The sequence below is a fragment of the Egretta garzetta genome, unplaced genomic scaffold (assembly GCF_000687185.1).
Source record: "Egretta garzetta isolate BGI_Z169 unplaced genomic scaffold, ASM68718v1 scaffold278, whole genome shotgun sequence".
Taxonomy (NCBI): domain Eukaryota; kingdom Metazoa; phylum Chordata; class Aves; order Pelecaniformes; family Ardeidae; genus Egretta; species Egretta garzetta.
In genome coordinates, this window is record NW_009260608.1 from 950,150 (window position 1) to 972,491 (window position 22,342).

Consider the following 22,342-nt stretch of genomic DNA (forward strand, 5'->3'; position numbering starts at 1 on the left):
GGTTGTTGAAGACTATGCTGGAAGATGGCAGGTTCCTTTGCCTCAGCTTCAGGTGCTTCAGACAGCGCTCTGTTGTTTCACGTCTGCCTGTGTATCGTTCCCAGCTGAATGTGAGCACGTACAATACGTATTGAGTAGCCTAGCTTTGTAAGTACATAATTTTTTTTTTTTATTATTTCCTTTACAATATAGACTGTCTGTGTTACTTTCGTAATAGCAATAGGGTCCTGGAGATCCTCAGAGCTTTTAAGAGTGGTTTTACCAGGTGGCATACCTACATGGAACCAAGAATTGCTAACTGAGGATACAAAGCCTAGAATTCAGTTTAGTCTATTTATGTCCTTGTTAAATATACGTTGGGTATTACAGTGTAGTGCCATAAGGGTTTTCTGGCAAAATGGGTAATCTAAAGCAAAAGTGATCACCATACAGACCTCTTTTTGGAAAATCTTATTTTTGAGTATTTGAAGACCAATCTTTGACAATACATAATTGTAAGTAATTTATCTAAGGTTTTTACTGTTCTACCTCTAGGGATGTAATAAGCTAAGTATTTGTTAAGATAAATTTCTTGTAATGTTTAAGAAATGAGTCAATTTTAAAATGGATTTTTATGTTCAAGTCATCAAAATGCTTATGGGAATGACTTGTTATACAGTTAACTGACCAGAAGTCACAATCAACTTAAAGAACTGTGGAATGTTAGGTCATGAATCTTGCTATAATGTAAATTTTCTTGATGCATTGGTGGTTTTCCCACAAGAAGGCTAAAAACGTCAGGGTCATGATGAGTAGATAAGCAAAAGTCCCATTTTTTTTTCTTGCTCTAAAAACCTACTTATCAGGTTTCAAAGCCTTATTGTTGAATGGAAGCAAAAAAAAAATATCTTGGAGTTAGATATACTTAGACGAGATGCAATGTACTTGATATTCACTAAGCAGAGGAGGACAAAAACCTAAAAGCTAGCTTTATTATGAATTTGGAGTAAATCAGATTTATTTGTCCAGCTGGCTGAACTGCTTTCTTGTTGAGCAGTGCTTTCAGATACAGCTCGATATCTCAGTTTAGAATTTTGTGTGGAAATGTCTCACTCCTGCCTCATCTAGTCATCAGAAGTGAATGCTTGCCTAGTCTTCCTCTCTTACTTCACTTGGTCAGGAGGACTGGGTTACTTAATCCTTTCCACTGTTCTTGAGTTATTTGTACTTATTACATAGAAGTTAAGGTTTTATTGTGTATACTTAAAGAGCATATGCTATCGCTAAGTGTTGGTGAAACTTCACCACAGAAATTTACTTGTGTGTGTGTGAGACTAGTTGGCATGGTACTATTTATGGAATCACAAGACCATGATTTTTAAAATCTGAATGCTTGGGTATTGGAGAATTACTAGCAGTTGCATTAAAACATGGTGACCTCTGGTTTTTTTCACTATTTTTTAGGGAAAAAAAACCCCATAAAATTCAAACCACACTCTTAGATACTTTTAAATATCAAAGCTTGGGAAGAAAGAAAGGGAGAAATTCAGGTATTTGCTGTATGTAGGGTGATTATTTCCTGGTAATCTAGAATTGAATTGGTTGCTGAGTTCCTGTCACCCTTGTTTATCTTGGTTTTTTGGAGCTGGGTTTACTCACTGAGATTTTCTTCCACTCTAGAATGCCAGCTTATTTTTTCTTCTGACTCTGCTTGACTTAGTTTTGCATGTGGTACCATAAAGGGATCCTGGGACTTAGTAGTTGCAGTTACCTGGGAAACCTTCCTTGAATCTCTTTTGGAAATTTGGTGTTTGTTAAGTCTTAGTTTTTGGAGAGCAAAAACCTGCCTGACTGTATTGTCGTACTTGAGTAAGATTTCCTTGGTAACCAGACAATAAACTATTAACAGTAACGACTTGCATTTCCTATACTTACTAGCCTTGCTATTCATCACAAATCAAGCAGCATCTGTATTGCCATTAATACCAGGGGTGTTTAATAATGGTGGCAGCATATTAGTGTTCTTGGGCAATCTTCTGATGCTTAGTAATATCAAAGTAGTGATGTGATAAATCTAGAAGCACCGTTATTGTAAACGGGTGGATGTAAATGTGGATGTGCAATGCTGCAGATTGGTTTAAGATAACAGGCCAAGCTGAATTGACTATAATAATTTTAACTGAATGGAGACTGGTGATGAGGAAATATACATATTTTGATACCTTCCTTTATTATTCTGATAAGAGTGTGGAGCAGGTGCATTGATAGGGAAGAAAACTGTAGTTTACACTTGTTCACTATTAATTTACAATTTTTTTTTCAAGATCCTCCTGTCTTTAAATCAGTCAAAGCAAATAAAAATGAATGTCTGCATCATTTGCTATAACTAGTTTTGTCTTTATTAAGTTCCAGTTTGGCTGCTTTCCAGATCAGGACATGACTCATGCCTGACCTATCCTGAGAGTCAAGTATGCTGCAAAATTTTGTTTATCAATGTGAAATGAGACAGTGTTTTTCAGAACAAAGTGCTTATTTGGGTACTGGTTGTGTTCTCATTCCATATTTGAGTTGAGATTCAAGGACCTAATCTGGAGAAAAATTCTGTCATTGAACTTAATGAATGTGTATCTTAAATTTTCTAGGTCTGTTTTTGGCATAGCTTATCACTGGTTAGGAAAAAAATTACTGCAGCGTAATTAAAGGAAACCTATTTTTTTTATACTTTTGCATTATTCCCATACAAAACTTAATTTTGTTTATGTGAATATTAATATCTTTTAATGCACAGTATTTCTGAAAATGTTATTGTGAGGAAAAAATGTCCATAAGTCTGCTCTTTAACTTATTTTGAATTATTCTTGTTTAAAAGGAAATGTTTTGAATAAATACTTTGTGTGTTAACTTCAAATATATTGAAGTTTGAATTTAAATTTGGGGATAACTGCAGTGAATTTAAGTGTTGTGCAAAAGAGTTCCTTGTCCAGCTGTTCATGAAAATCTGCCTTTTGTTTAAGAGCTGTTGCAACAAAAGACTAAATGCTGTAGTCAGGAAAGAAATTGCCATCAGCAAGATCTTGACTCAAACACCTGTATGTTGCAAGAGTGCTGGAACCTCTTTCAGGAGTCGTCTTCCACCTTCTCCCTCTCTGCCTCCTTATTCTCCCTGTTCATCTGGAAAAAATGTCTAGAATAATCTTAAAGAAAATTACTTAGATTTTCTTCTGTTACGAGGCCAAAGCCTTTGTCGTTCACTCCTGTTTCTAAAACTTCCTAGATGCACAGTTTTTCTTCAAGAGTCAACTCAGTTATTGCCTGCTGCTCATAACTTTTTCAACCAGCATATTTCAGATCGTGTTAGTACAGTACTTGGTAGTTACCTTTTCCAAGTAGAAATTAAATTTCTCAGAATCTTAAGGCAGAGCAGTAGCAGGTGCACTGGAGCTGTCTGCAGATCCATGAGATCCAACTACTTAGTTTTGATTGAATTGACTTGAGCTGCAAGTACTGTCTATAAGTATTCTTCTGTAAGTGAAGACCTAAATTGACTTGAAGCTCTGGAAAGCTGCTTTTTTACCAACCTCTCTGATTCTGCTAACAGGATTGTTAGTGTCAGTTACTGTATTCAAAATTAAATAAAATGCTAGACAAGTATTTTAAGATAATGGAAAACATGGAGGTCACAAGTCAGTTTGAATCTAGGCTGCAGTTGAAAGGATCAGTCCTGCCTTCTCCCTTATCTGCCACCTCTTTTGAGGTAACACTTGTGAATTCATGTTGCTGCATGTAGACCTGATTTTCTTAAAAACTTCTTTGTGGTAAATGTGAAGTTTTATCAATTTGATTGAATGCCCACATGGAAGATGAATGTTGTTCCATTTGCATATTTGCACAAAAGCTCTCCCTTTGACAATAATCTTAGAGAGACTTCAGCGGGCGTTATGGCAAGACAGGCTGAAATGGAATAAAATGTGCTAGAAAGTGCTTATCATACTTGAAAATATGGATTGCTGGGAGTCTGTATTCATGTGAAGTTATTATCCCTTGAATCTACCTCCTTATACTCTGTGTATACTATAGTAGTTTTATGGTTGTCCTCTTTCTTCCTCAGAATTTCTGTATGTCTGACAAATGCTTTGGCTTTTGAGGAAGGTTCACTTTGGTAATGGTGAATGGGGAGCAGCAGTAAGGAGGACATAAGGGTTCTTGAGGGAAAAGATCAGGCAGGTACTGCCAGTCTAAATGTCCTGAATTTATGAAAAAGGTGCAGCAGAAGGGATTTTAAGTTACGCTTAAGTATAATCTGTTATTACTGATATGCTCTTGTTACCTTACCTATAGCTGTATTGTATTGTGACTTGATGCCTGATGAAAAATGTATTCGGGGCATGTGTGTATAGAAGTCTAACTGCCAAAATCCAGCACAAAAAATCAGACCAACCTAAAGTTTTTGAAATGTGAGTTGTGTTTAGAGAGTATGAGCATTAGCCAAACTTTTTAGAATGACTCTGGCATGGCAAGGGTCTAGAACTTATGAAAGTCCTAATTTTGCTTTAAGTGCTATGAAGACTAATAGGCTTACAGTAGTTTCATCTTTTGAATTATCACTTTTAATTTGGTTGACTTGTCACTACTTCTGTTTTTTAGGAGTTTTTTTGAATTGCTGCTGTTCTTTGGAAAAGATGAGTTCTATGAAGATCCTTTGAAAGATATTTTAGGTTCCATCCAGGTAGCGTTGCCTACTTTCATATAAGTCTTTAATATTGTTTTAGTATATGTAAAGACCGTTTTTGTAGATGTATAACCTGGAGGAAATGTGCCATTATAGTGAAAGAAGGTAGCTGCTTTGCTTACATTTATGCCCAAGGGGGGGGGAGGATATTTGAAGGGAAAGCCATTTATTCTTACATTTGTCATCAGTATTGCTATTTGAATCTACTTGGATTAAGTAAAATGTACTTCTCTTTGTAATACCAGTCTTGTTAAAGACGTATATTGTGCGTTTCCCATATAGAAGAGGGAAGCTTTGCTTGTTCATGTCTAATTAGAACTTAATATCCTCCAGTGTTGTATACCAGTTCATGACATGAAACCTCAAGTTTCCCTCTATGGTTTTAAACAGTAAATTTGAAATTGAAGCTCTGTCTTAATGAACTCTTCAGGTCAGCATAAACTCACATTGTTTAAAACTGCTATACTCCTGGCTAGGATGGGGCAAGGTTTTGTATGGCTATATATAACTGCATAAGATAAATGATCCTGGATTTAAAAACTTACCATTTTTTGCCAGATAAGTCGTTTTGACCTGAACTGATTTGGGGAGCTGAGTTCGCTGCATGGGAACACAAGCAAAAAAAAATTGTAGGTAAAGAAGAGATGAAAAACAGGGTTGTGTCTTCTGTTAATACTGATCATGGAACTGCAGTTTGAAAAATAGCTATCCCTTTGTTATTTTTATGTTGATACCTGTTTGTTACTGCTGCTGCAAATTAATGTGTCAGCGCTACTTACCTTAATTATCAAACCAGCAGCAATTACATGCTTGATGAGAATTGGTGCAAAAATGGGGTCAAGGAGTGGCTTAGCAGCCTTGGGAATGGGTAGTACTCTTGCATAAGAGTAGTGGGACATTCTGGCAGTCTTTTGCAATAAGTGCTTTTCAAAAACAGTCTATGAACAAGAAAGAATTTAGGAAGAAGTGTGATGTATAATACTTTCTTCTCTGTGCTTTTGTATTACAATTGTCAATTGCCTTGACTTCTAAACAATGAATGTATTAAAATATATCTTCACATAATTTTCTAGAGAAAGAATTTCTGAATCAGTTGTATAATTAAACTGGTAGTGAAAAACGTCATTTCAGTTACTTACACCATTTTTTACCATCAAACACATTCATCTGAAAAGAAAAAAAATTAGTTGAGACTAGAAGAATTTACAGCATTAAAGTGTATGTGAGGAAGTTAATTGTATGCGCATAGAAGCCGTACTTCAGCTACATCTTTTTGTTTCAAAATTTAGATACCTGTTTCTTGTGATTAAAATTCTACTGTTGATTAACAGTATTGTTGACACTTTTTCCAGGAAATAACAAGGAGGGGGGGAAGTTGGTATATGTGAAAATCATGGGTGGCTAAAACATTCTGGATTACTTTAGGCAAGCATAACTTCTGTTATGTAGAGATTTAGAGAAAAATGGTTGCTTGAGGGCTGGTGACTCACATGGCTTAATTCAGTTTTTCCCTCGTAGAGTTCAGACACCATCACTGGATCACAAATCCAGCATCAACTTGTCTAAATCTGTGCAGAGTAGCAGAGGTAAAGACTTCTCCCACAGCAGTATGCCAGTAATATCTCTAATTCAAGGAAAAGCATTTTTTTCATTGTTATGCAAATGACATGCTCTTGCTACATGCCTATAGAAGACATAAGCATTCTGGCTTCCACAGTTCTATATTACTGTTTTTATAGAATATAAGTTGTTGTTTTAGGGCTTTGTGTAGACCTGGTCAATAAAAGACTTTGTAACTTGAATTGTTGACTAAGGAAATATTTAAACATGTGTGAGTTTTCTTGTTTCTTATCTTTTGGATGGCCTAACTTTATTTTTAGACAACTTTTTTTTCTTCTTTTAATTGTTTTTCTTTTTATGTATAGGAATGTCAGAACCTTCTAAATAGATACAGAAATATGAACCTGGAACTAGTGACTCGCATCATCCGAGATGGTGGACCATGGGAGGATCCAGTATTACAAGCAATTCTTAAAGCAAAGCCTGTATCACAGGAATTAGGTATTTCATTTACCATGTTAATTGTTTAGAGTACTGAAAAATGTGTTAAATTACGCTTTTTTGTTATTAGGGTCAGGTATTGTCAGCTGGCATTGCACACCATTTAAATATTTTTCTATAGTAAAATGTCCTTGTCCCTTTTTTTATTTGAAAGAGAACTAGATTTCTGTGCTAATTGTTTAAGTCTACTTTTATGGTGTAGAGATCAGATGATTCAGATACAAGAGCTACTGAGCAGTTACTTACAAAATGAATTTACCAAATCCAGGTGTTGAATCCCTGAAAGAGCACAGAGAATGATGTGACTTCAGTTAAGCTACTGAAGTAACATGATCAGGGGAGGACCTGATGTGTATTTCTGTCTCCTGGTACTCAGACTCATTTAATTTTTCTTTTACCTTGTAAATACCCAGGCTCATAGTTTTTCTTGGTTCTGTTTAGAATGAGGCCTGTGACTACACCTGATAGCTGCTTCCTGTTTATGTGTATGTAATTTCTAGAGTTGGGAATAGGATAAAGATTTCTCTTCAGGCTGCAAAGTAAACCAGTGTTTTTAACAGTGCGTAGAAACAAACATTACCAGAATGTTAAAGAAAGTTCATAAGAACAAGATACCCAATCTACAGTAAAGTCTTTACTTATACGACGTATTTGCTAGCAGTGTTCGCAGAGGACCTCTTAAAAGTTTTTTCTGTTTGGTAGAGATAGAACGTAGTAGTTCTTCTCTAGTTACTGTGGTATAATGCATGATTCAAAATCATTACTGTGGTAGTCTTTGTTGTTTATGTCTCTTGTGAAGCAAGCACTTGAGCAACGTAATTTACCCATGATTGTTATTTTATATCTGATAAACTTCTAGTCAAATACCTACAGAAACAAAATGAAGACAAAGGTTATCCTTGTTGTGTTCTGCATCACATGACAAACTCTAGAATTTTTGGTGGTTATGATCTGAAGTTAGGTCTCAATCTTCATCTCTCCAGCAAAGAAGTGCTTTGCCTTAATGATTCCCTTGACCATCATGAAGCCAATATATGATGGGTAACAGTTTGAAGATTTTTACTTAGTTTTAACCTGGCAGAGTAGGAATGAGACTGCCTGTTGTCACTAGATGATAATTTTGCTTCCGTTTGTTGCAGGCCACATCTCCTTCCCCCCTGCTGAGGTATTCTTCCCCCTTTTATCTTCCAGTATCCCCACATACCCCCTTGACATATCTCATCTGCGATGACAAACAGTTTGTTTTAGATAGTGTCTTTTGGAAGCTTTTTCTTTCTTGTCTTACTTCCTCTAAAATCTGATTCTTGTGAAGTCTTACACAAAGCAAACATTCTGTGCTGCTTTATAGGCTGGCAGTATTTGGTGTGTATTTTGAAACTTGGCCATATAGCTCCCTCAGGGATCACTATTTTAAATGAGGAAAACTGCCTATTATTGCTGAATCACCAACCATTACTTGCAAAAGTCAGTTTGATAAATATGTATTGTGTGAACTACATAATCCTGTCTTAGATTCATTAATTACATGGTGAAGCTCAGGCCAAGACAAACCTCACTGTGTCTGTCTTTACGTGAATTGCAGCCTACTTTGAGATATTGCAATCTATTTTGAGATGGCTGGAAGGGAAGGCAGTCTTTGGGTTTAAACTAAAATAGCAGGGTTGAAACATGGGAGCAATAAACGTCTAGTAGATGAGGGAGAATAAGGCAGCCTACTGTGAACATCTAGGCGAGTACTGTAGACAGAGGTACACTCACATGTAAGCAATTAATTAGTTTCTGAGCTGATGGTTGGCATCTATCGCTCTAAAGCAAGGTACGACACATGCTGCCTGGCCAAGAATAGATGATGTTTTCCCTAAGTTGTTTTTAATGCGTCACAGACTTGGCTAAATGCTACTATAGTTGGCAGTTCTCTTTTGCTTGGGGGGTTAGAAGAGTTGTAAACGCTGCCTTGGAAGGAGGGCGTTCCGCTACAGGGAGGGAGCACAGTCCTGCCAGTGGTGTAGCTGGAACTCACAGTCTGTTTAAAAACAGTGCTGGAGGGTGTAGGAGACCCCCTTCCCTGGGAGCTTGAGCTGTCAGAAGTGGGATACTCAATTTATGGAGCAGAGGGGCATAATGACCTAAAGGTTCCCCACACAGAAACTGGGAATGATTGAACAAGTTAACCTGTATTGTGGTACTGCAGTCTTCCCTCATTTGAGGGAAAAGGGTGTTACAGCCAGTTGTTATATGTGCAGCATTTTCTTAACATTGGTACATAACAAAAGCAAAGTATTTCTGGCCTAATTTTTCAATGTGAATATTCAGTAATCCCTTGGGTAATGTTTGCATATGAAACTGATGATTGGGTTTACTGTTATAAGTTTGTTAATTAAAATAAAGGAGAGGCCTTTACTTGGCCTTAAGGATTGTTCTGTATCATCACTTTTTCTTGCAGTTAATGCCCACCGTTAGACACTGGCTTTTCTTTCAGTTGTCATCTTTACTAAGTTTGTACCCAGAAGTGCTAATGGATAGTGGGAATGAGATCTTCTTTTATGGTAGACCTTGTGGTACATCTGTTAACAAATCTCATCTAAAACCTTTTATCACCTTGAATAATACTCCTTAAATGTTCGTTAGCATATAATACCATTCGCTTGCGTAAAAATAAAGATGCTAGAGGAATCCTGTTTCTGAGCATAAGGAATGTCTTTCAAACCAGGTGTCCTTTAAAAAAAAAAGTGAAAGGCTGTTATACAAGTAATCTCTTTTACTTTGGGGAAAAAATCTTCTGTTAGCTGTCAGGTTGTGGTTTTCAGGAACCTCTTCTATTTCTTTAATCATTTTAAATATCACTTTAAGTTGCTTGTAACTTTCTTAATACAGGTTCCTTCTAAGGTATAAATTCCCACGCTCACTTCTAGGCATCATGGACTTTAAATTGACAATCTCTTTTCTTTTTTTTTATTTTAAAATATGAAACACTTGTACAGTACTACAGGGCATGCACTAGAAATTGTGGGGGTTTAACTCGTACGGTAGCTCTTGAGAATAGAAGAGGAAGATCAGGCCATATTGTCCAATACATTGCATAAACATACTATTAATGCCTCAGAGTGTGCACTTACTTGACAGGATACAAACAGTTCTCAAAATAAAAGCAGCATTATTGTATTTTTTTTTACCTTTAAGTGATTTTTTTTTTTTTTAATTTTTAATCCTAAGAGGTACTAGAATCTGTGTGATCTTTTATAATAGAGGTCTAAAGCATGTCTTCTATGCATTTCAAAATTGCCCAATTACTTATATGTTAAGCATTTTGAGTATCTCAGCTGAAACAATTTCATTCAAATGTTAGCCTTAAGATTAGCTTTTGGATCTGAAAACCAGATTTCCAGAAATCAGGGCCTAGAATTTAAACATATTTAGGGATTTAGAATTGTGCCCAGTAGCAATTTTAGAGGAAGAAAAAGTATATTTTTTCCACTTCTCCAAGCAAATTCAAGGTGTTCAAAGCTACTTAAAGCAACAGCATGTGAATTCTAGTTACCTTTTTCATCACTCCGAGCTCTTCCATTTTAATGGGTATCCTACGCTGTTTAAATATTTACCGTTATATAGTGTTGGAAGTTATGTTGATCCTATACTTCTGACAGTCACCCAGATTCCAGTGCTGAGAAAGGAGGGAATTTTCTTTGTTGAAAATGTTCGTATCTACTTCTATATACTGTATATTTTACTAATCCTTTGCAGCACCTTGTGTTGATCTGTTAGAAACAAAATACTGAATTAGATTATTGGTGTAAGAAAAATAACGCTGTTTCCAAGCAGAAGGACAGATTCTTGATGGTATTTAATTTAATATATGATAGTTTATTTAGCAGAGCCTTTTTTATATTATTTGTTGACATTGCACTATTAAAAACAACATTACATTTAAATATATTTGTTGTTTGGACTTCGTATTCTAATTGCCTTTAAATCTTTCTTTTCTGTACAGTTAACAAATATTTAAGCTCTGAAAATCCACTGTTCTTTGAACTACGTGCCAGATACCTTATTGCCTGTGAACGCATCCCTGAGGCAATGGCTCTTATCAAATCTTGCATAAATCATCCAGATATCAGTAAAGATCTGTATTTCCATCAAGCTCTTTTCACCTGTCTTTATATGTCACCATTAGAAGATCAGCTATTCCAGGAGGTATTGTTTGTCAGTATACATTTTTTTAATGAAGTGGTACATTATACTTAACTGTGTACAAGTTGTCAAGAGGAGCATATGGAACTCTGTTTTTGTAGAATCAAATGTCATAAAATCAGGCAACTACACCAGTGTTGCTTAACTTAGTGCTGTCTTAAGCTTTGAAAAGTTAAATGTTAAGCGCCTACAAATCTTGTTGACCTAAATGCAATTTTTTTTGGTCAAGTTTACTTGTAGATCTATTCCCTAAATAACTTGAGTCATTAATATTTTGTAACTTCAGTGTATTGACTATTTTACTATTGCCTATTATTCTAGCAAAAGCACTTGAGCCTAATTGATGTCAGTCCGGTGTTTTGTACATTATATAGATTTGTTAACCTTAAAGTTTTTTTTAATGGTGCCCCAGTGTGTAAAATGACACTGTGGCTGAATGTGGCCCTACTTTTACCCCGATAGTACTTATGAGATAACAATGCTTTTCTTAACCTCGTTTTAAGAACAAGCTACCATCGTACAAACAAGTGCTTTTGTGTAGTCTTTTACTTCTCAGACAATTATTCTGATTATCATTACTCTAAGAAATATGAAAGAGCTCTAAATATCTCCAAAATATCTATTTACAGATCTACACAAAAGCTGTTGCCAAGAAATCCTATGGTAGTAGCAATTTCTGAAGTTTTCAGTAGCTTCTTTAATATAGCAAGGTCTGATAGGTTTTTATTTCATGTTAGCAAATTTATCTAAATTGATTTTATTTTAATTGTATAGCACTTGTTGAGGACTGATTGCAAGAGTGGAATTGAGATCATCTGCAACACTGAAAAAGAAGGGAAGACTACCTTAGCCTTACAGCTATGTGAATCGTTCCTAGTCCCACAGCTTCAAAATGGGGACATGTATTGTATATGGTAAATACTTTATTTCTGGTGAAGCAGCTTAGCAGATAATAAATGCGTATTGCCAAAATGAAACTCCTCTAACTTCGAGATGTAGCTCAAGTTTAAAATGCCAGATAAAAACATTCTAACATGATTTTTGAACATTCCTAGTACATCTGTTATGCCTGTTGCCTTTTTACACGCAATCGTGTACAGCGGTAGCCTACATACTACATAACACTAACTGTTTCAAAATAACAGAAGGGTGAGCCTTTACATACTTTAGGCTGTAAATACCTATAAATGTGGCAGTTATTATTAGCAATGTATAACAATATGCAGTCTGTATACTCTGGCAATGCAGATATTTTGCTGTTCTGCTAGTTAAATGACACTGCTTATAACCACCAAACTGTAGTATGTCACCAATGTGTCTAAAAAGAGAATATATGGTTCTGAAAATGTGCTATGAGTTATGCAAACTTTTACTTCATAAGCAGAGCCATAACATAAATGGTGGTCCTCTAGAAAACATTTATGTAAGAATGTCTTCATACACCCTGAATCAGCTTGATAGTTAGGACATTTTTATCGCTAAGAAGCATTTCTGTTTGATGAAAACAAATTTCATCAGTCTGGGGACTGAAAGATGGCTAGGAAGATAAGGAAGATAATCCTTCTGTTTAGCCTGTATAATTTCTGTACCTAAAGTAACATTTGCATTCCTTCATAAAGTACACTTAATTTGTTTGATTATGTAGTTGCAGCAAAAAGGCTTAGTCTGCAAGGATTTGAGGCTTTCTTTTTTCAATCAATAGGGATCAAATTATTAAGCTGCATAACTAATTTTAATGTGGAGTTTAGAATCTATATCGGATCTCCGTGTTCCCAGATTTCAGGGAATTGAAAAGTAAGATGTCTCCTTTTATTTATTTTTTTTTTTTCCTTAAGGAAGTAATGAAGGTCAGACATGATAATGCTTGGTTTGTTAATAAAATTTTCCCTTAAGTATTGGATGAGTAATTGATTGCATTGAATCAAAACCTTTGGAATTACAATTAAGACATACATTTATAATACAATATACTGGCAATACCTAGTGGCATTTTTCATTCAGTCTGTCCAGAAAAAGGTGGGCATGACTGTCCCTATAGGACAGATGAAGAAATTCAACCAAAAAGGTACATAGCTTGTGCGAGCCCAGTGACCAGCTTTGGAGTGGAACCAGACTTTGCTGATTCCTGCCCAAATGCTGCATCTCCTGACTTCTTAATTATCAGGAAATTCGCGGGTGTAACCTACACGTATTAGTTACATGGTTAGTGCTTTCTGTTTCAGGGATTTAGTCGTTTAAGAAGTAAATCTTAAATATTGGAATTAAAGCTACTTTTTATACCTTTTGCTGTAGTAACATGTTAACCTTGCTCTTACCCAGTTGATCATTAAGTTTTGCATCATCCATTTTGAAAATTGCTATTCAAGACAAGATGTCTGTCCTTATGTGCTGGCAAAGTGGGTGTCAAAATGAAATTCCAGAAGAGGCTAAAGTACTGTTTGATATCTGTTTATCAAGGAAACCACTTGATCTTTTTGAAAGAGTTCAGAGCAGTTAAAGTCTGTGCAGCTAGAACAGCAATTTCTTTGTTTACAGATGTTGAGCCTTAAGAATTGTGTACCAAACAAGAGAAATCTGCATAGTGCTTAATAGATAAAGTAATCTGGAACAAAGCTTGTGAAAGCCTGACTATACTGTAATTCAAATTTTTGAAGAAGTAGGAGCCAAGTTAAATTAACCCACGTTGTGTATTTTTCCCTAGAGAAGATTTTAATGTCTTCGACACAGCATAAATCATCTTGCCTTGTCTGGAATTGAGGACCTTGCAGATCTAGCAGGGATCTAGCAGCAAACATTACTAGCAAAGATAAGATATCAAAATAGATTAGAAAGCTGTAAATAGCAGATATTTGCTATCGCTTCATGTGAAGCAGCCTATATGAAATCTTCACACTGAAACCATTGGCTCTTGTTATCTCAAAGGAAGATGGACTTTAAGCAGCTCTGTCACAAAACTCTTATTGTTTTCACTGGTGTTAAGAATAAATTCTAGATTCCAACGATCCAAATTACTTTTCTGAGGCGAAAGACCATTTACAAATTAATCACAAATCAAGCTGTGCTTGGTCTTACTAGAAATATTTGTGTACAAGGTATTGGTAAGAGATCAGTCCATAATGATGTGATTAATGACTGTCTAGTATCAAAAAATTATGTCTCTTCAGGAACAAAGCCAAAACTTTGATGGAACTGGCATAGCGAAATGGCTTGCCTTCTCTACCAAGCAATTTTTAAATGCTGTTTTGGCTGTTTTCAAGTGGTTCCTATGCAGTAAATTCAGTAAGTCAAGGATTTTTTTTCCCCACGTGTTTGATCAGTCTTTGGCCTTTACATAATTTTTATGAATTGGATAACATTTTGGAAAAGTGTGCTATCTGTACCCAAGGAAAGATAGACTTTCTACATATCAACAATAGCAAAGGTTTTAGATCTAGCTAAGGTAGGGCAGGCTTAACCATTCTCTTATGTTGCTGTTGGAGGCACACAATGCATTTGGTATTTTGTAGGGGGTTAACAGGCTGGAATACCTGGTTGCCTCTGGTGAAGAGGTACCAAGTTCTGTGATCTCACAGTAACAATTTAAAATGCCCCAACACATATCCATAATAGTTTAAGCACAGGCCTCTGTGTGAATGAAGTTATACTATCCAAGAAGTAAATGTCATTGAGTACTATACTACTATGCTGTAATAATTGAGCAAACAGAAAGCTATTTCAAGTTTTATCATCTGCGTTGTGGTCAGTGACAGAGAAATATCGCAAGTGCTGCTGACTTCAGCTTTAAAGTTGGTAGCTGGAGCATTTAAATGGTTGAAATAATGGTTGAATATAAATCCTTAATGACAATCAAAGTCAGAGATGTGCTTCAGAAGGAGAATCCTCCATGTCTACATGGAGGAATCAGACAAATACTAAATTCGCATCAGGGTCTAGTCAAATGGTGGTTAAACTGACTTAACAGCTTGCTCTTCGCCCAAGGAGCTGTTCCTTCTACTTTCAGTTTTCTCCATTCCTTTTTCAACTCTTTCTTTGTGCCAGCCATCACACTTGTCTGAACACATGGCAAGCCACTTTAACCACTAATCTCTCAGAAGAGTCATTTGAGTTTTCTCAGATTCTGTGGGATTAGCATTGAAATGGCTTGCTCTGAAATGGTACGAGAGAAAGCAGAGAACAGGTATTATTATTATTTAACTGCTGTAACATTTAACAGCAAAAATGCTCAGTTTGTTCTTCTGTACTTCAGGTTGAGACTTTCACTGAATTTTTATGAACGGTTTGGTGCGTGAGGACGCTAGTCTCAAACTCGTACGTGAAGTTTACAAAGATTTTCAAGAATTTAGATTTCCAGCCTGATAAAGGCAGAAGTGAATAGCTTGTATCTTTAGGAAACCTGTATGACTCATTTTTTTTGTGGGTAGAGCTGCTTATAGAACTCCATTTTTACAGTTTCCCCCATGTAAGCTTGATTTTTCTTTTGACTTCAGTGCTCTTGAGTTCTGAATGAAAGAAAACAATCAAGTTCTCTTGTCTAGCTCTTAAAATGTCAAGCAGAATTGTAGAGCCATCCTAAATTTAAAAGTGAAGTTGGTGTTTTGTCATAGGCAGTTCTGTCACTTCCCTTCATGCAGGCAGTGACCTCACTAGACAAGCTTAATCTCAAAAGGTTCGCCTGATTTGTATCTGGCACAGACTACAAACTCTGGCAGATCAGCCAAATATTTTGTCAGTAGCTGGGTTTGTGTTTTCTGATGGAGGAGGCTGGCAGAATAAAAAAGTGTCTTCCTTGAGAAAAATGAAAGTCGATTGGTCCCCTGTTTTCATTGTAATGTTATGGTGGGATTTCTGCCTAGTCCTAACTATATCTACTCCTGTGTAAAATCTTTGTGCTGGCAAATTTTCTTGTAACTAAAAGTTAAGTCTAGTTGCCTTTCTGAGTCTCTGAATTAAAGTGCATAGAAATGACAGGCTGTAAATTTCAATTAGCTGTATCTTAAGGACTAAACACATTACCTGTGTAGGAGCTCTGCTTCAGAGTCTAGCAATCTATTCTTATGTTTCCTTGTATCAGTCAGAAATGTTACTTGACTGGAGATCACAGAGATGCATGAATAGTGTAGAGCCTTGTATTTTCATGTAACTGCTGTTGTCTAGAAAGACCAGTGATGACAGCAGTAAAAAAAAGAAAATTGTGTTGTAATATGCATAACTGGAGAACATCAATGTTTCCTGCCAATGGACTGTATCAGAAGCTAGCTTTCTACAATGCTCCCATTTTCCACATTCAAACACTTCTTTTCCTGAAGGACTCTTCATCCTTGCACTGAAAGTAACTTAATCCCAAGAGCACACGCAGAGCTTGCTGTTCAGCCTGACGTTTATTGCCTGTGGTGTTAAGGGCTAGATGCTGTAGCATCTGATTTTTGTTATGCAGATCTCTGATTCTACGCTGAATACATTAATATTTTGTCGAATATTTAATTGGCTCAGTGACAGGAGATACCCTGAATGTTTTAACATAGTAATTAAGTTGCATTTTCCATTGTGCATATTGTGTACAGTTGTGGTGTTAATTAGATTGGTATTATGCCCTCAAATATTATTTTAGTTACAGAATATGCAAATAATTGTTCTTAGTAATGCATCATGCTTAGTGAAAAGGGTTCTAAAACTCAATCTGAGAGAAATATTTTGTTCTGTACTTACAGGGACCTGATCTTCATTTGGAGTAAACTGCAGCTTAAATCTAACCCATCAAAACAAGTATTTGTCGACCAGTGCTACCAGCTTTTAAGAATTGCTACAAATGTCAGAGTAATTTTCCCGTTCATGAAAGTCATTAAGGATGAAGTAAGTTTTGTTCGTTTGTTTTACCCCATCCCCATTCTTTTTGTAACTAGTTAAATGGAAGTGATGTTCATAGATCTTAAAAATTTTGTCAAGTTCCAGAATGTCCTTCAATACTATGATTACCTTTGATCTGTTATGTCTTTTTAAAAGTGATTTTTTGGACTGAATTATGAGTTTTTCTTTTTGTCTGCAGTAAGCTTGAGTGTTATGAACGCCATGCCCTGTAAATAAGTGGGGAAATGAATAATAAATACATGGAGTAAATGTGAAAGATGCATCAGTTGTGGGATTGTTTTTCAGCCTGGCTCCTTCAAGAAACAGGACTTGTGTAATGCCATTGTATCTGCCTTTCGCCCTTGTTAAGTGCTGAATCCTTTCACCAGTTCTAATCAAATTTGAAGAACTGCTTAATGTAACAAAGGAAAAACTACAATAGGATAGGAGAAGACATAATTTTGCTTCAGAAAAGCGCATTGTGTTTCATGCTTCAGGTTTTAGTCTCATACTGTCCCATACAAGCATCTGCAAAAGATGTAATGTGCAACACTTCGCACACAGGAGTGTGAGTTGCTTCCAAACAAATGTTGTTTTTTATCGTTGACCTCACTGAACAGAGCCCCTTCATATTCTATGCCTTAATGAATTATAAATTATTTTGTCATGGGTACTGCTGTACAGTTCTAAATGCAATGATTTACTGCTGTTCAAGATTTTAATCTCAGTATGTATTCTGAAATACTTGTGGTGACATGAATAACGTCTATTTATATCTGCATCTGAAGGGTCACATTTTTTAATAATTATATGTATTTTGTTAACACACATTTAAATATAGATAGGTATTAATTACTTCTAAACTTCCTGAAATTCTTTTTACTTTAGGCTGCTACCTGTTGGGCGATATGTTTCTGATCATCCCTCCAAATTACATGTTCATGGCAGGGCCCCCAGCCTAAAGTGTGGAATAGGAATTCTGCTCCTTGGAAGGATAGTTTGTCAATTCTGAAAAGTCAAACCTTTAGAATGCTTGGCCATGGGTTGTTGTGGTTTCTCTGGTGGTCATCATTCAAAATTGAGGGCAATACTTTATAGCTTGAATTTTTATGCAGTGCAGGTTAAATGAGTTAGAACAGGGACAAAATATAAAGTAACTGTCCAATTATAGTGCGAAACAGCCTAAGTAATGAAAATGCAGACAGAAGATACTGATAGATCAGGTATGATTTGCTGCAGTCCTGTTTTGTATCCCCCAGATAATTAACTGTCTTTAACTATAGAACTGCATGTGGCAAAAGTATCTGAAGCTTTGTTGACAGTATGTGTATAGCTTTCAGTGCAAACCAGATGTTATTTTTGATCATTTTCATATCTGTATTTTATAGTCTGTTTGAGCATTATTTTAAAATATACATGCCCTTAGGTGAAGTTTACTAGCAGGATGCTTTCTGAACTCCTAGCTATTTTGCAAGTAGATGAATATAAATACATGGGATATTGATGTTTGGGCATTGTTTATGCTAGTTCTTTTTTTTTCTGTGGGTCTGATTATTTTTTTTTTTATTTTACTTTCAAGCTCTAGACTTCTCTAAGTCCATAAGGAAAATATCATTATGCATAGTCTACAATTATGTACACTGTAATTTGTTTTCTGCAGGTTGGTGAAGATGGTCTTCAGATATGTGTTGAGATATGTGGATGTGCTCTACAGCTGGACCTCCGTGAAGATCCCAACATGAAAAGTCTTATTTATAAAGCAATTGCTCATTTTCTGCCAAATGACTTAGAGATCCTCAGAATTTGTGCTCTTTCAATCTTTTTTCTTGAGCGCACCTTGGAATCTTACTACACTGTTGAACACTTATATAAATGCGCAGATGAAGAATACAATGAGTGCACTAGTTCTGTTCAAAACCGTGTACGTTTTGAATTGCTCCCGATTTTGAAAAAAGGTTTGTTTTTTGATCCTGAATTTTGGAATTTCTTGATGATCAAGCAGAATTGTTTAGCATTATTGGGGGATAAAGCCTTCATTGGCTTAAGTGAAAGTACACTGGAAAACTCTACTGCAAATACAGAGAAGATAACAGAGTATAGGGCTTTGGGTGAGGAACGTGTCTGTTTAACAGATGTAAGCAATGGGGAGCTTGACCCTGAAGACGTCTCTGAAGCCCGGTCCAAAGGTAATGCCAAAAAGAACCACGAAGCTCTTGAGGCATCTGAAATGTTAGATCAAAATGTACCAAGGCACCGCTGTGTGATATGCAACAAGGAATTTCTTGGTGGTCACATTGTGAAACATGCACAAGCTCACCAAAAAAAGGGCAGTTTTTCCTGTGTACTTTGCACCAGAAAGTTCAGGCAAAAAGGACTTATGCTGAAGCACTTAAAGAATCATGTCAGGAAGATAGAAAGGCAACATCTTGCTGCAGTTCTTGAGGCTGGTCAGCAGGCTCCTGCTCTTCATGAACTAGAATGTTCTGGTGTTTCTCTGTCTCTTGAAAATGGGAATTCTGATGGTTCCAAAGATAATGAACCAGAGACTGCAATAGCTCCAAGTGCTGACCAAGTGGTCCAAGTGGAGGAGGAGAATGCAGAACAGGTATTTGATGTGGTAGAAAACCATCTAAGTGACCAGGATGATGCTACTGAAAATAGTAGTGATAGCTGTTTTAATAATGTTCCTGATGCTTTAAGTACAGAAAGCTTGCCTGAAGATGATGAGAGCTCCAGTAAAGAGTCACCTATTCTGCATAAAGTGAATGGCGCTTTTTGCCTTCAAAAAGACATTGATGCTATGGATGAGGAAGGAAGCTTTAAGTGCCCTGCTAATGGTTGTGCTAGAGTGTTTAAAAAGATCAGATTCCTCAATAAACACGCAAGAAAAGCTCATCCAACTGATTTGAAGGTGCAGCAGCATATAATGAAATGGAATAAAGGAAAATGCCGATTCTGCCAGAGAAAATTTGCTGACTCCCAACATTTTATAGACCACCTGAAGAGACATGTGTATCCAAATGTTTACTTTTGTTTACACTTTAATTGTAATCAGAGATTTAAGCTGTCAACTGAACTTGCAGAACATACAAAAAGTCATAGTGTTTTTAAAGCTCAATGCAATTTTGCAGAGTGCTGTGAGCTATTTGAGGAGCTCCCTTTGCTGTATGAACATGAGGCTCAGCATTATTTAAATAAAACACCAGACTGTTCAGAGGATGCAAGTGAAAAAGATTCTTCAGATGATCCTTCAGAACTTTGTAGTTACCAAGATGATGATGAATCTATTAATGAAATAGAAACTGTAGATTTACCAATTCCAACCTGGAAGTCAAGGAAGGACTCTACAGAACCAAAGACATATATTCAAAGTGTTGAGAAGAAAGCAAATAATGTAATACACAATGGAAATGAAAATTCATCTGAGGGTAGTGCTGCAGTTTTGATAGACCAAAAGACACCTGTGTTACAGCCCAATTCTGAAAACTGTAATGTTGTTAGCGACCAACTAGTCAATGGGCACAGTGACCTAGATCAGACAACATCAAAGTCGTCAGAAATACCTTTGGACAGAGTAGCAGATGAAACAAGGACAGAAAATGGGTCAGTGTTACCAGTTTTACAGAATTGTCATGATGTACCACAAAATAATGCTGCTGCCTCACAATTACCTTCTAAACCAAATCAGACAACAGAGAATACTTCATATGGTGTCATCTTAACAAAACCATATGTTAGACCATTGCCTCCGAGTTATCTTGATGAACGATACATTAGCATGCCAAAACGTAGAAAAATTTTGACTGATAAAGTAGATGCTAATTCTGAACAAGATAAATTTTGTAGCAAAACAACAGAAAGATTTAGATGTGGAAACTGCTTGACCATCTACTGTAATTCAGAAGCACTTGAGGCTCACCTTGCACAAAAGAAGTGTCAGACGCTCTTTGGATTCGATTCAGATGATGAAAGTAAGTCTTTACAGTCCTTCTGGGTTAGTTTGTTTGGAGATAAATACCAACCAGAAAATGGTCTTCGAAAACAGGCAACCTGATGGAGTAGATAAGACAGACACGACTTCTAAGCTATTGTAGTATGTTAGAACTTAGACAATTAAATCACAATACTGTGCTAAATTTGAAGTTTAAATTGGACATGCTGTTTAGAATAAGAAAGAGGTGGTGAGAATTGGTAGGCAATTCTAATGAGAAAGACTTCTCATAAAATAGAAGGGGGGTAATTCAATCTGTCTTTCCTTGCATGTTAGAAACTAAACATGTTGAAAAACATAAGTGGTGTTCTAAATTAAAGAATGATTTGCTTTGATTAGTCTTCATTTTGATCCCAGTGCATTTTCTTCTACAGGTGCCTGATTCAATGTTGTGGGAAAAGGTATCAAACGAGGAGTGGTGTAAGAAAACACTACATGAAGAAGCATCAGTTTGTTTCCCAGTTGGCCTTAATCATAAAGCAGTCTCAAATTACTAAAGAAAAACATGACCTTGATAAAGACAAAGCACATTTTCTAGACAAAACTCACAGAGGAATAATAGGAGCTCTGCAGGTCTTGAGTCCAGAAAGTTTGCTACAAAATCCCCAAAGTACCAGTTATCCGGAAAGCCACATTCATTCCAAAGGTGTGATTGAAGCTTAGCGGCACAGTCTTTATTGCATGAAGGTTTAAGGAAAATAAGGCATACAGTTGAGCAAGCAGAGAAAGCAGAGGTGTTAATTGCCTTATGGAAATAAAACCAGCCAATTCTGAAAGCTGCTTTAGTTGGAAAATGTGTGGTTAAAGGATATCCCATCCACACAGCTGGGAAGGAATCATTCAAGAAGGTGTTACATTATTATGATATGGATAAGAAATGCATAGAGGAACCATGCACTCCTTTTTCAAAGTTTGAGTATGTGATTCCATTATCTGCTAAAAACCATGGAGCTCATTTAATAAACTTACACTCAGAATCCAAAAAGAGGAATGTAGAAAGAAATCTAAGATGGATGGAATGCTCGAGAATAGCCAAAAAACTGAAGTACAGAGCATGCAAGGAAGAGTGAGTTGGTGTGATATTAAATGTGAAAATTATGCACAGTAGAAATCAGATGCGTGCAAGAAGCCCTTTTCAAGGCTGTGGTAAACATGTATGTTGAGTGTCCTGCAAAACATCTCTTGTAGGTGCAGGAAGACTATTTCAAGCAGTACATGCATAGATTGTGTGGATGTTAACAGAAGCAGATTGAACAAATACAGAAGGTGAAGGAGGTTAAGTTTGCATTACAGGGCAGAGTTAAACTAGTTTTATGCAAATACCGAGGTCCTCCAGCTGTTGGTATGACCAAAAAGAACTTGAGATGGCTTCCTGTTTAAGAAAAAGTTTAAAAAAAAAAAAAAAAAAGCAGAGCACATGTGAAGCTGGGGAAAAAAAATCAGTAAGAGCCTGTTTCACGTACGTGATGTTGCTTAATGGTGGTAGGTCTCAACTCAGTACTGTAACTACTTATTTACTCACTAGAGGAAGGGAGAAAATACGTATCAAC

At 36.3% G+C, this 22,342-nt stretch overlaps 1 protein-coding gene across 3 annotated transcripts; it reads left to right on the top strand.

The window, feature by feature from the left end:
- Positions 1–5: 5 nt before the first annotated feature.
- ZNF654 (zinc finger protein 654) lies at positions 6–22,200 on the top strand. 3 transcript variants are annotated; one of them, XM_035900380.1, is made up of 8 exons: positions 6–147; positions 4,624–4,705; positions 6,634–6,769; positions 10,758–10,960; positions 11,732–11,871; positions 16,666–16,807; positions 18,462–20,772; positions 21,167–22,200. In XM_035900380.1, the coding sequence occupies exons 3-8, from the start codon at positions 6,667–6,669 to the stop codon at positions 21,172–21,174; spliced, it is 2,907 nt and encodes a 968-aa protein (XP_035756273.1). In that variant the 5' UTR covers positions 6–147; positions 4,624–4,705; positions 6,634–6,666; the 3' UTR covers positions 21,175–22,200. The 3 variants fall into 3 exon arrangements, with proteins under 3 accessions (XP_035756273.1, XP_035756272.1, XP_035756274.1); XM_035900379.1 differs by lacking the exon at positions 6–147 and adding an exon at positions 6,227–6,294; XM_035900381.1 differs by lacking the exons at positions 6–147; positions 4,624–4,705; positions 10,758–10,960; positions 11,732–11,871 and having other exon boundaries at positions 6,687–6,769.
- Positions 22,201–22,342: the final 142 nt, after the last annotated feature.